Source organism: Zonotrichia leucophrys, chromosome 15, assembly GCF_028769735.1.
Source record: "Zonotrichia leucophrys gambelii isolate GWCS_2022_RI chromosome 15, RI_Zleu_2.0, whole genome shotgun sequence".
NCBI lineage: Eukaryota > Metazoa > Chordata > Aves > Passeriformes > Passerellidae > Zonotrichia > Zonotrichia leucophrys.
In genome coordinates, this window is record NC_088185.1 from 5,315,103 (window position 1) to 5,329,530 (window position 14,428).

Here is a 14,428-nt window from a genome sequence, read left to right on the forward strand (position 1 = left end):
GCATATATTTTTTGTGCTTAAAAGGTAACAGTCTGGGGAGAACAAGCAGAACTCAGTGCTTTAAGCTCCAGGAATAAAACAGAAGTGGGACACTTCCCACCTTCTTGCATGATACTTCCTAGTAGCAAATTATTGCCCGTCTTTCTCTTGTAGAAGGTGGGGAGGCTTCAAACTGGACTGCAAGACAGTGCCTGTGTGTTCCTTCCTTCCTTCCATCTCCCTCCCACCCCTTACTTCAATGGCTTTGAATCTTCCCTCTGTAAATGCAAAAGTTACCAAAGGTTGCAAACTTCACTCAGAAGCATTGGCAGGTTTTGATGGTGTTGAAAGGAGTGACTTGAAATAACTGTGCAGATACAGAAGATGTCTAGCCATGATCACAGGAGGCTGAATCAAGGGGATGTTTGTGTCCTTTGAGAGTGGAAGACAAAAATAAGTATTTTCGGATTTTTTTGGTTGTTCTTTTGTGATCATGCAGGTTAAGTTTCTTCTTGCTGAGTGCCTGAAGGCCTTTCAAAATGAGGAAGTGGAATTATTTGTGGCTTTGAGTCACTGTCTTATTGAATGTTTTCTTTGCTAGTTATCCTCTTAGAATATGAAGGCGCCTGTGATTGGGTTTGTGTTAGTTTCCATACCCAGCTGTGAGTCTGTGGCTTGCAGTAATGATCCTGAGGACATCAGGCACAATGCATTTATCTGGGCTTCAGGTTGGCTTTGTCATTGTGTCCTTAAAGGAAGAATAATTTGCTTCCAAAATGAGAGATCACTTAGGGAAAGACTTGCATGGTTGTTGTACCTGGACAGCCTTTGTGGAGTGTAATGCACAGGAACTTGCTCACAGCAGAGGTGTTGTCTTGGGCTTGATCTCAGGACAGACTGGTCCAGCTGTTTCACAGTTTTATCCCTCCCTCTGTCCTTTTTTTTTTTATTTTTAAGTTTCAATCATGGTTTATCCTGTTGTGTACTGTAGTTGAAGACAGCCTGCTAAGGTGTTTTGTTTAAGTTTTTATCCTCTTGTACTGTTTTGTCTTGACACTGAGCACTGTCCTCACACCCTGAGCTCCAGCCCAGCCCCATCATTGCTGGCTTATTTTGCAAGGAGTTGCCTGTTCCCATTGGCTTCTGCCTGAGATATTGTAAATAAAGATGCTTATTTTCAATAATTCTTCAGCACTGCAATATCTAAGATGTCTCTTAGAATGGTGGTGAAAAGACATGGGAGGAGACTGATCTGAGGATGAGGTACCAAATTCAGTGATGAGTTACTGAGCTCAGGTATCTGTTATCTTTGCACAGAGCTGCAGCAATACCAGAATCCTCCTATCAGAACCTTGGTGCAAGACTAAGGCAGTCCCTTGAAGAAAGGGTGGGAGGCACAGTGTAAGAAAATGCAGTAAAAGATATTTAAGTATGGAGAAGTTAGAGTGGAAAGAACAAAAAATGCTAATGTGACCCATTTAGAGGAAGAGGAATAAAGTAGGTTAACCAAGTAAATAAAAGCAGAAAGCTCACAGCACTGGCTCAGTACTCAGACCTACCAGTGCAATTTCCATACTTCCAAGTAAAGGTGGGGAATCAAGTGGGGAGAATAGTTTGTGGGAGTTCAGGTAACTTTTCTGCACGTGTCTGTATGCTTAGTTAAACTTCCTTACAGATGCTGAAGCTCTGCACTGTTGAAAGCCTTGCCTTTGGTGGCAGGATGCTGACCACTTCCTTTTCCATGTGCTCCTCTGGCTTGTTTCAGAGCTGGAAGTAGAAAACTCAAAAATTGTTCAACATGCATCCCTTTGGAGAATTTTATTTTCATTTATATATATATTTATTTATGTTTAGACTGGATCTACGTGACTGCAGTGGTTTATATCTAATTACAGCCTACTTCCTGGTGTCACCAGCAGTTGTGGCCAGCCATGGCCCATGGGTGGAACTGGCCCTCAGCCCCCTGAGCACCTCTGTGGTGCCCTTGACACCAGGTGAAGTGTCTACAGGGCATTATTCAGTGGGGCAGACTTGGAGGCAGCTCTACTGCCAGCAGATCTTATAGGAAACTCTTGAGTAGTTGAATAAAACCATTGATTAGCATACATAGTAATTTTCTTCCAGTTTATACCATCTTGTGGTGGAGTGTGTATTTAAAAAGGCTCCCTTTTTTTATTACAGTCTTCTAGTTCTTGTTTTGGAATTGCAAAGTGAGGCCCTTCTGAACCAAAATAACTTTCAGAAATGGTTTTTCAAAGTATGAATGCTTTCAGGAGGCCAGCATTGGACTGGTTAAGGAAAGATAAGATCTGGATGCAGTAATCTGTAGTGCAATAATCTGCTGTATGTTCTACCCAGTTATGTAGGTGGTACAGGTATTTGCATTAATACACTTACTACATTGGAAGTGCTCAATTTAGGAAGCATTAAGTGTGAACTGGTACATTCTATCTCTTGTTTTGGGCATCTGCCCTTCAGTATTCAAATATGTTCAAACCAGAGCGTGTGCCTGCACATAAAAACAGAATGAATGCAATTTGAATGCTTGGCCTTATTTCTTGTTTCCTGGCTTAAAAGGAGGGCCCTTCACACTCACAGAGACCAGCAAAGGAAAAACAGATTGTTTTTAAACAAAGGTGTGGTTTGAAGTTGTCAAAACAGCAGCAGAAGATTCATATTAATGTAAAGAGTAATCATATTTTCTGCATTTTTCTCAACTGCTTGGCACAAAGCAGAGGTGACCAGGGAAGTGTGATCTTGCAGATTCCCAACTGAGACTCCCAAAATTTGCACTTGACTGCACTTATCCCATTGGTGAAGCTGTGCTTACATTAGGCTTGAGCAGCAGTGCTCAGGAAAACAGGCCTCTGGTGACTTAGGGTGTCCTCTTCACAGTGGCAGACTGCTTTCATTCATTTTTTTCCATTTCCTTTTCATGCTGCTTAGAGACTTTTGTTGTTGCACTTGGCTTTAAGATGAAGAGCCAGTTTACAAAGGTTGATTAGGTGCCTGTTATGTTCCAGACACAAGTACAACCTTAAATATGCAGCTTAATATATGCAGACTCTCTGGGCTTCCCAGACACATGTTACTGGGTGCATTAATGTGAGGATTTTAGTTGTTTTCTAAAGCTGATGGCCAGCTTAAGCTTTCTGTTGGTTTCCTTCAGCTTAAGCTGCTTTATTATTTTGCATAATTTTCAGCAGTGAAGCAAATGGAAGAAGCAGTGAGGAGGTGACTGGCCTGAGAAGAAGGAAGGGCCATGGTTTAGAGTCTGCAGTCATGGTTTGAGTACAAGTGTTTAATTAGCTGTACAGGCATGCATGTTGCAAGTATGTGCCTCCTACTGTGAATTTACTGCATGTGCTTGGTAAGCAACTTTCAAATACTTCTGATTGTAGTGTTTGAAAAATTGCTTTTAATTCAGAAAAGAGCTTAGTTTGTGCCAAGATCTGTTTTCCAACTTTGAGGCTTTTGATGCTTCCCTGCTTTAAAAAAATACACACAATAAAAAGTGGTTTAAGTGTGGCTGTGAAAAATCCTTCTTCTCTACTTCTTGCTTTATCCAATTCCACTCTGCCCCTCCTCCCCCAAGCAGAAGAGGCTCAAACCAAACTTGCAGTTGAGTTCACCTTTGGAACTGCAAGTTTTGAGCTTTTAAACTGTCTGCTTTGATGACACAGTAAGAAATGTACCTTTGAAGGCCTGAACTGGAAATGCAGAAGGTATTTTGTTAGAATTTTTTACGCTCATGGGTCAATTTCACAATTCTGTTGTTCATGGAGAAGAACCTCTTTTTAAAGGCTGTGTGTTTTTTAAATTTTATTTTATTTTCCTCACAGAGACTTGAAGATTTATGGACTTGTTTGGGTTTGGATAAATGATGGCAACTTAACTGAGCTTTGATCAGCTTTACAGTAATAACAACAGCAACAGTAATAATACCTGTGTCTCATAGATAAATCATCAATATTCTATATACAGCATGCCAGTTGTGTGCAGTAGTGTTTTCTGTTCTGTTAGCCTGTCCTTGCTGGCTTTGGAGGTTGGGAAATGCAATGTAGCAGCTGCTGCCCTTTGCTTTGGCACTCTGGGTTTTCTCCTGAAGAAGTCTCTAAAGGTTTGTGTGATAAAATAGGGAAAGGTACTGGTCACCATTCCAGTGTTGTATTTTAGTAGGTCCAGCATACTTTCTCATACCTAATTTGTATTTATTTAGAAACCTTTCAGAGCAGATGTTGTCTTGCCTGCTGTGAGAATAAAGAGTAGATGAGCCATTTAGGATTGGATGCCAAGCTGGCAGGTATCCTGGATGATGTGTAGCAGGGCTGTGAGCAAGAAATGAACTCTGGAAACAGTGCCAAGGGATGCTGCTGAGTTCAGTATTTAAGAGGAGCCAAGGTCTGGAGACCTCTTTTTGCTCTGAGACAAGGTATCCCCAGTCTGGTAGCCAGCAGTGTTTTGTCTCCTTAGAAGATACTATCTTTTACATCCCAAAGCTGCATCTGAAGAAAAGACATTGTGGACTAGTTAATGCTAAAGAACTTCCAAAGTATGATAGTATTTTGGTTTTCCACTATTTTATTTGAGACAGCTACTCTGCCAGAGTTGCACTGCCCCCATTCTGAACTATCAGGGATAGTCTTTTTGGGTTTGGATACTGGGAATTGACAGAGTTTTTCTACAGTGAAATAACATGGTTGTAGTTGCGCATTGGGGTTAATTTCTCACACCAGAGCTGAATGCCCTCAAATAACAAAAGTCACATGAAGTGGTCTGAAATTCTGTTGTCTACCACTCCTGTTTTCTTCAGACGGCCATGGGCAGGTGATTTGAAATCTTTCTGGACAGCTTTAGTATTAAACATAGATCCCTGCTGTGGAGTAGTCAGAATGTATGCACACGTGTGTGTGAGGTATGCAGTACAAGAGAATCTCTGTTTCCAAAGTCTGTGTTAAGTGTTTGTTTCAAGGGCTTGGATGGGAACTTTCCTGGAGCCCAGAGACGCCCCAGCCTTGGAAGTTGTGTAGGAAGAAGCTCCTGTCCTTCTCAGGGAAAGGGCTGAAGTGTCCTGAAAGAGTTAAGCTCTACTTAGCTCACTCATAAGGTATTTAATATCCTTATTAAACTCAACTGCTGGTTCACTTTTTTTTTCCTCTTCTTATGCTGAATAAAATTTCTTGAAGAGCTGAGCCGCTGCCTCTCAGATCAGAGGCTCACATGTTGAAGCTGGCAGTGCTAGAGGCTAGTTCCTATCTGTGTGACAGCATTTTTAATTTAACAGGACCGGCTTTGATGTTCTTGAATATTTATAGGCAGCTTCAGATCACTCCAGTGTGTATTCTTTTTAACTGGAGCAGAAGTTCTTCCTCACACAACAAAATTTCTTTCCCTCTGTTTACTCTTTGGTCTCTTTTGGATTTGTAGACATCAGTGGTTTTATGTTACAGAAATATTGCTTAAATACTTACTTAGAGGGGGGAACCACTTGATTTCCTTACTTTTCCTGCAGCTTGGGGGTAGTCCAGTAACTGGATCATAGCTCCTTGTTTGAGCCTTGCTCAAACACAATGTAAAAGACATAAAATAGAATTTGAGCAAAACCCAGTTACAGTGAATCCTTCTCCATTACCTGTGTAAACTCAGGTGGGTCTGCAGTGGCTCAGACCTGGAGCACTCTCAGGAATCACAGAAATGTTTGTCATAGACCCTAAGGAAGGAGCAGGTTGTGTGTGAAGAGGAACTGAAAACTCGGGATTTGGCTCTCAATAGCAGCTGATCAGAAATTATGGAAAAAATTTTTAGAAGGAAATTGCCACTTGGATCATTTGGCTTGAATGAAACTTTGACCAGCCTTGGGCAGGAGTGTTAAAAAAGACACCTGATGGATGAGCTGTCATTCAAGTGTTAACCCATCTCAGGTTTCTTTGCCTCTGTGCTTCCCTGCTCCACTGGCAGAGGCTGCTCAGAGCTGGCTCTGTGCTTTAATAAACAGAGATTCAGTGGGGTTTGGGCACTTCAAAGCCTCTGGCTTTGGTGTCCTGGGCCTTGTTGTGATTTACCTTTACCTTGACGGTGCCACAGGAGGCAGCTTGTGTGTCATAAGAAAATGTTCTGCTGTGAGATTCTCTTTTCCCCTTTCCCTGCCATGTTTCCCTGCTGCTGTATCCTCTTAGCCCTGTGTGATGGATGTCATGTGGATTCCCTCATTCCTGATGTCCTGACCTACAGAAACTTTGCCATGGCCAACTGGGACAGCAAAGCAATGGCATTTTTTCTTGGATCCTTGTGGATGCTGGTAGTTCAGGCAGGTTCCTGTATCCTTCTCTGCTGCACTCACTGTTTGCTGTGAAGTTCTGTGCACGTTCTGTTACAGGATGATTTCCTAGGTAAACTTGGAACACCATTATTGAAATAGCAGATTTTTGTGTGTATTATTTTGAATGGTTTCACTTAGTAAAAAATTCTTTCAGTGATGATAATTTGTTTTAATGCACAGCCTGCAGAGGAAAAGGTCTGTGGGTTTAGACATTTCTGTTGTAGCTGCACTTCTCTGCTGATACAGCCATTTCTAGTTCAGCAAGTGAAATCAATGTCACTGCCTGGGTGGATAAATAGCACTGGAAATCAACCACAGGAGGAAAGGGCTTGCTTTCTATGTGATATAAACAGTTTGCTCAAAGAGTAAGGTTTCTCTTGCAATAGACATTCAGGGAAACAGCAGGGAAACAGAGACCTGTAACTTACTAATGTAGCAGTGAGAGTTTCTGAAATATGCCAGTAACACAACTTTGTAATGTACAAAACTAGAGAAAGAGCTGGATGGCTGCTGGAGTGCCATTCAGTGCTTGTGTCTAGGGATGGGTGGATGTGACAGTGACTTCATTTTTCTTTAGTTCCTGCCTCCAAACCGTTGTTAACAAATTCCTTCTCCCTACATACCCTGAAATATCCTTGTGAGACAGGAAAATTTATCAAGTGTGGAAATACTCAATACTTCTGTCTCTGGGCAGGATTTTTCCAACAACCACAAGTTGTGCTAGGGGAGGTTTACGTTAGATATTCGGAAAAAAAATCACACAGAGGGTTATAAAGCATTGGAAGAGCCTGGCTAGTGAAAGTGGTGGTGTCATTGCCTCTGGAATTGTTCAAAAATGTGTGGATGTGGCTTTTGAGGACATGGTTTAGTGATGAACATGGTGGTGTTGGACTTGATCTTAATAATGGTTCTGTGATTCCCTCTGTCAGTGTGCTTTTGTCTTAGTAGGAAGTAATAGACAGTAGCATACATCTAGTTAAATGTAATTGCAGTGAGAATTTTTGCAAATCAAATGACTTTTCCGTCCTTAAGTTGCACTTGGTGTCTTAGAATTCAAATTGGTGAAGCTGGGAAAATATTTGCTTCCTGTGTAAGTGATAAAACATACTGGGTGGTAAGGATATTGCTAGCAAACAACCTTGTAGGTAAAGATATTTGTCAGACTAGGTAGCACTACTTAAGAAGCTGAATTTTATATATATATATATAAATATTTTTTAGTAGTTGTACTATCCAAGTGCTGGTGAATGTTGAAATCTTGTCATTATAAACATATTCCAGATAAAATGGGTTCTGCAGTCTTTAGAACAGAATCCACAAACTGATGCAATCTTTTCTTGTTCTTGAGACAGCAGAATTTTGATGTAGGTTAGGACTGGTCCAGGTAGGAAGGACTGAGAAAAGTAATAGGAATCCTGAGTGTCTGTCAAGGGAAAGTTGTGGAGCAGGGAACTTGAATTTTTTATCACATTCTTGCCAGAAAAAAAAGCTTGGAACAGCAACCAAGAAGAACAAGAGAGAAGTTGAACAAGCCTTAGAAGAAAGCCATCCTAAAGCAGTTGCTGGGTACAGCACACTGTAAACGCTGCCCAGCTGGGGAATATCCTCTAGCACTTGCTCTGCCTCTGGAGGCTTGGTGGTTGTGGCTGCTCTGCTTTAAGGAATGGTTCATGAACTGTATGATAGAGGAATTTAATCTTTGTATCAGTATGATAATGTGGCATATCCATGCCCAACTGCAGGGTTCAGTTTCTCAGCAGAGAACAGCATTTCTTACTCTGAAAGAGAATCTCTACGTGAATTCACAGATTTTTGCTGTTTGTGTTACATGGATTTAACATTACAGACTGTGCCTCTGGAAGGAGGAGTTGGTTTTATTTAGCTTTTCAAGCTGAGGCAGCTGCTAGAAGAATATAATCTAAAAAAAACCCAAACAGTATCTATTTAGAGATAAGACAATTTACATTAAAAATACTTTTTTTAGGGTAATTTCAGGCATTTTCAGTGCTCCTTCAGCTTAATTCTTAAGGATACAGAGTGCATTTCTAATTGTGTAGTAATCTTTAAAGCATTTAAGAATGTGCTGTTTGACAGAGACTTTATGGGTACTTTTTGGGTTGGTTTGGTTTTTTTGCTGTCCCTTTAGAAATCTGTCAGTGAAATGTCCTTGCAGATGCTGAGGGATGACTGCTAACAGTGAATGAAGCATGAACAAAATGGGTTAGAACAAAACATATGCTCTGCTTTGCAACAGGTGAGCATATGCTGCCTAACTGAAATGCTAGAAAAGACTGCTTTGAAATCATGAATGTTTTAGGGAAATATTTACATTTTCTGATATTGGCCTGTTCCTGTCTCTCATTAGCTGGTGGAGAATTGATCTCTGATGTTAAGACTCCAGGATCATATTTCTAGTACTGAGGCAGGTCCTGGATTATTCAGTGGGTGAATAAACTTCATTCAGGGTGTTTAAAATTTGGCAGCTGATCCTGGCAGAGCAGCAGCTCTCCCCTGCTGTCCTACAGGTTGCATTTCCAAGCTCACATTGTTGCTCTCTGAGGTGGATGGAGAGGAGTGGGAGCAGCTTCTGGAAGGGCTCAGGTGCTGGTGACAGCCTGAGATTGTTTCTGGGGCTGGCAGCATGGTCACAGGAGCTCTGATGGACAAGCAGTGACTGATTTTACATCTGGGTGGGTGAGCAAGGGAGGAAAAAAATCAGGTTTCTCTGATTTCTTTCCTGGTACCTTTTTCTTGCCTTTGAATTCTCATTTTCTGATTGCTTTTAGTTCCTGTGTGAATTCTCAGGGCACTACCAGGGAAACACAGAACTGTTTCTGAACTTCAAGGTGAAAATGATTTGCAAGAGAATTTATAAAAGTTCATGATCCTTACATTTCAACCCCACTCTTCTATAATAATTAAGACAGGAAAAAATTATAATAACCTCCAACCAATTCAGAGTTAATCTTTGTGTAGCTGAATTTCTCTTCTCATCTATCTTTGAGGGTAGAGAAGGAAGCTTTGGTTTTTTTTGAAATGTTGTTGGTTTAGTCCTGCAGTTGCAGGTATTTGTTAAAAGCCCTTTGTTATATCTATCCACAAAAGTGCAGTAAAAGAGAATTAAATTAGGAAAAGAGAGAATTTCTTGCATGTGATGCTCCTTAAGTGTTATTTTTTATATGTTTTATCTCTGGTGCCTTTACATGGACCAGGTCTCAAAGATTCTGAAATGCCAAGGTGCTGTAGAATCTTGAAATTCCCAACCCAGCCCTGCAGGGCCTGTTAAAACAATCACTGGTGCTGAGTCTGGTTATCCTTCAGGACAATTTTATAGGTGGCACTATTTCTGTCATGTTCTGATATTTCATGATGAAATTACTTACAGATGGGTTGCAGGCAGAGAAACTAGGGTTGGTATTTATTATCTCAAGAGACCTTCCCTTTCTTGAAGAAAGCTAATTAGTAGTGCTCTGGAAATCACTTCAGTGCCCTTCTTAGGGTCGAAATTAGGGATCTGACAGAGAGAATTAAAGTGCAAATAAGCAGATCCAAAAGTTGGCTATTCAGACATATCTCAAAGTTCCAGCAGGATTTACTTTTTTTTTTCTCAAATGTTGCCCAAAAGATGGGTCATGCATCAGTGTGCTAGTCTGGTAGGTAATATACTGCTTTTGTAGTCCGTATAGCAGAATCCTGAAAATTGGTCATCACCTTCATTTTCTAGTACAGTTTGTGATAAGAAGTGTCTGCTAACCACCTGTCCCCAGCCTGCTTGCCTGAAGCCAAATCAAGTTTCTGAAATTGTAGTGTGAGATTTTAAGCTGCTGTATTGATTGAAGATGTCTCTAGTTTGAAAATGAGAAAGGCAGAGCTTTGTTTTCCCCTCAAATAAATATTAGAACATTCATTTAACTTTTAGAATATGATTTAATGGCACTTGCAGGCCTGACACATCCCCTCGCATCAATCACTTGTGCAAAAATATTAATATAAAGTTAATACTTCTTCCAGGTAATAGCGATCTATTATAAAATATTTTGGATTCTGTCCAGTCTTCCAGTTCAGCACTGGGAAGGACTGGGCATGACAATTGACTTTGAGCACTGTGTTGGATATTCAGGCACAGGCACTGGTGCCTGACACGGAAATTCCTGGGACACATTTGCCCTGGTCGCTGTCAATTGCAGCACCAAAGTTTTGCAAACAGCCACAGCTGTGTTTTCATGGTACAGCTCAACTGAGTTCTCTCTGGTTTATCTGTCTGCGAAGGCTGCTGTTGTGATTTGCCCAAGCTGTTTCCATCATCTTTGGAAAAAATAATTGAAATTTTGGGTCTCCCGTGTGTAGAGTTTATGCTGATTCCTCAGGTTCTGCTGCTGAGTGAGTGATGCAGCTGTTGCAAACATTAGCCAGTAGTAATGAAGTAATGCAGCATCTAGAAAATTCAATATTTTGAATGGAAATTCAGAAACCGGAATAATGTAGAACTGGCTGTTATTTCTGTATATTTTGGTGTGAATTTCTGATCCATGTTTGTAGAGATGTTCAATGAAGGAGCTGTTTAGGCAGCCATATAAATCATATATATTGAGGATGCTTTTTAGCCAGTTTCAGGTTTGCACAGAATCATTTGACAGGTAACTTTTCAACTTGCATTCAAATAAAAAGTTCTTATAAGTTGTAACCTCTCTAATTTTTTAACCCTTACTCCATTTTTCCAGCTTGTGTACTGAGACAGGTCTTGTAGAAAACTCTGATCATGAAATTAACAACTTTATCACAGTAAATGCTCATAGTAAGTCATAATTTTACAGGTTTTCTTCAGTTCTGACTGTTCTTAACTTTGAAACCATAGTTTTCAAACCACAGAAAGGTTGGAAGAGGTGTCTCATGGGCTGGGTGTTAAAGATTCCTAAGAGTTTTAGGAGAAAAACTCAAGACTGTTCCTCCATCAAAATCAGGTCTGAGGCAAAAGCACTTGGCTATACCTCATTGCCTTGCACACCCAAAGTGTGTAACACACACACACACACCAGTGTTATTGCTTGTGTTTTCCACATGTGCACCCCTGACTTTGCTATTGGTAATTCTGTCCTGCTCTCAGAGCTTTGGGACCACCTCAAAATAAGTGAAACTGCTGGAAAAAAGGGAGAAAAAAAGAGAAATTTTAATGGCACCAGACAGAAGGCAATGTGGGAAGTTATTTACTGTGGCAAATCCCACATCCTTATTACCAACACTGTCATAATGGGGGTGGCAGTGCTGCAGCACACACTGTTTATTTTATCCTTCAGAGGAAGGGACTTGCCTTGATACACCTGCAGCACTCTCCAAAGGAACCCCTTCTCCACTCTGCAGATACAGGATAACATTTGACAAAGCAATGAGGAGTTGAATCTATCTGAGCTTTCATTCTCTGTGTTGGTAACAGAGCTGCAGTTATTTGAAATATCAGCTAGGTGTGTGAGAGAAATAATTCTGAAACTAAAAATGCAGCAATATCTTGTGTTGTAATCTGGATGAAGGTTTTGGCAGCACATCTACCAGGGTTTGAGTGTTTTAAATACAGATGTGCCTTAGTAAAGAAGATGCAGCTGAAGTTTGAGTGTAGCCTTGTACAAATACAAGTCAGACAAGCTGCAAAATAAAAAATATAGAATAAAAGCATGATTAGAAAAATGGCGTGGACAGCCTCACTGTAAGCAAGAATCTTGTTTTTAATTAGTAGGCAACCTCTGTTGTTTAATAACCAAGCAAAAAGAAGCTTGGATACAGTAAATCCCAATGGTTTTTGCAGATTCTGTAATTGAAATATATGAGTACATATGCTTGAGTATATATGCTGATGTCAGACAAAATGAAGTGGCTTGTTTGAGATCAAAGTTCACCCATCTTCTGTTAATGCAAAGATGAGTGCCTTTCCCTGGATCTGTGTGTTGGTGGAAGGTGGGTTGTAAGTGTTTGTGTACAGTTGTGAACCATCTGGGCCTGGAGCAAAATTGGGACCCCAGGGAACAGGAGGGGAGTGGTGGGCAGTGCCCACTCATTGTGTGCTCCAAGTGCTGGGGAAATAAATGCTGAGTCTGGAAACTCCAACTTCATGAGGAACTTTGGAACAAAAGTAATTAAATTGGTCCCATTTTTATTTTGAGAACAGAACATTGAGTGTCTACCTTTATAGCTGTCTCTCGGGCTATTTTCATATTTTCTGCAAAGACTTATTTGAGGTTTCATTTGTTAGGAAGCCTGTGCTCCAGCTTGTCACTACTGTGAGAATGGGTGGGAGGCCAAGGGAAGCATTTAGTTTACTGGAGTTTGCTGGATTTGTGGGATCCTTTGGCCTGACTTCAGAAGGTATTTAGTTATAGCTGACTTGACATTACTGAAGAGAAATGATGTCTTCTAGCTGTTTAAACAAATTCATAATGTGTTATGGAAAGTATCTGTGTGATATTAGGAAAAAATTCTTTATTTTGAGGATGGTGAGGCACTGGCACAGGTTGCCCAGAGAAGCTGTGGATGCCCCATCCAGCTTGGGGCATCTCTGGAGCAACCTGGTCTAGTGGAAAGTGTCCCAAGCATGGCAGGGGATTGGAATCAGATGAGCTTTAAATTCCCTTCCAAGCCAAACCATTCTGTGATTCTGTGGCACTCACAAATTGATTTTATGAGTCCTAATTTTTCTGACCTCTTTCTCACCACCAAAACAAGAGGAAGGGGAAATGGGAAGGTGACTGTTGGCATGTCACTTGTTAGTTAAGTTATGAACACATCAGAATTAACGTTTAGGCTCCTGGTAAATTTTTTTTTTCTTTACACAGCAATCCCTTGCTGAGGGCAGGGATATTGGGTACTTAAGAGTTAAATAATCTTGCTTTGGAAGCAGCTGAACAGTTTACACTCCTTGCTGGGCTGTACAAAAATACTTTTCCTTTGAAGTGCTAGGAGGAGCGGCTGAGGGTAAAACCTGGAATGGGGTTGTAGCAGTTTGCAGTGGGCTCAGCTTGGAGCAGGCAGCTGCCTGCAACTGCAGGGTGAGACGGCAGAGAGAGAAGGTCAGGCTTTCTTTCACTCTTGCCATCAATGTATTTTTTTCTGAAATTCTTCAAATGCTATCTTGTTCTTAAAAATTTTTGGATTAGGACACATTGCAAGAAATACAGATTAAAATTATCCTTTCCCATAAAGGTGTGAGAAATACAGGGGTCTTGTTGGAAGTTCCTTGGCTGCTGCTGATGTGATCTGGTAGTGAAGTGCACCCTGCTGCTGTCTGGGATAGAAGGATTCATCTCTGCCAAGTGGTGTAAAATAGGTCAAACTCTTGTCTGGAAAGAACTTTCCAAAGTTGGTCAGAACCTGTGAAATCTCAGGCCTGATGTTCCACCTCAGCCAAGCTGAGCTCTCAGTGCAGAGCTGACAGGAGGATGACAGCAGTGGCACTTGGCCCACATGGAGGAAGCTGAACCATGATGTTTGCAGGAACAGCCATGAGTTTACAGCCCTGTGCATGGGAAGCTGTGCATCCTCTGCTGTCAGAGCTGGGCATGGCACTGCTGGGGGCTCTTCTGCAGAGCAAACCTTGCCATGGGTAAAACCTGCTGCACACTGGCTCTGACACACTGGTGTCTCCTGCCAGGACCAGCATGGAACTAGACTGACTGAATCTCTGGTTTTCTAGAGCAACACTCTGTCTCTTGGATTAATAATGTCTTGTCATGCATTTTTTTTTTTGGGAGATGCCATTACATGAAACTGAAGAAAACAAATTTCCTTCTAGCAATGCCACTAAAGGGACAATCAAAAGCAATTTCCCCAACAGGTAATGAGGGGTAACATTTAAATACCTGGCTATATCTATTGAAGATACTATGATGGTAGTGCTGCAGGTCAGATCTCCAAATTTCAAGTTAGAGTTATTTATAATAATAATAGCAATAATAATGATAATGTCCTTTCATCTTTACTAATTTCAGAATCAGACACTTGGCTGTTGGTAGGATCTCTGTGTTTCTTTTCTTTCCCTGCTGCTCTGCCACTCAGTCTTTAGCTTTCTACCTCTGCCTTTTTTTTATCTTTGAACAAAAAAAGTGTCAAGAATTCAGTTGCTAAAACAGGCAGCATTTTCCTCTA

At 41.0% G+C, this 14,428-nt stretch overlaps 1 protein-coding gene across 5 annotated transcripts in view; it reads left to right on the plus strand.

Annotated features, from left to right (window-relative positions):
• ZNRF3 (zinc and ring finger 3) overlaps positions 1-14,428 on the plus strand; it is a 66,344-nt gene that overhangs the window by 3,678 nt on the left and 48,238 nt on the right. The window contains exon 1 of one of the 5 annotated variants that reach the window (XM_064726938.1): positions 3,248-3,264. The exons of 3 other annotated variants lie outside the window; for them this stretch is intronic. In XM_064726938.1, coding sequence (XP_064583008.1) covers positions 3,262-3,264 — 3 coding nt within the window. In that variant the 5' untranslated portion in view covers positions 3,248-3,261. Of the gene's footprint in view, positions 1-3,247; positions 3,265-3,687; positions 3,705-14,428 lie in introns of those variants that run through there. One more of the 5 variants, XM_064726936.1, reaches the window with a different exon arrangement.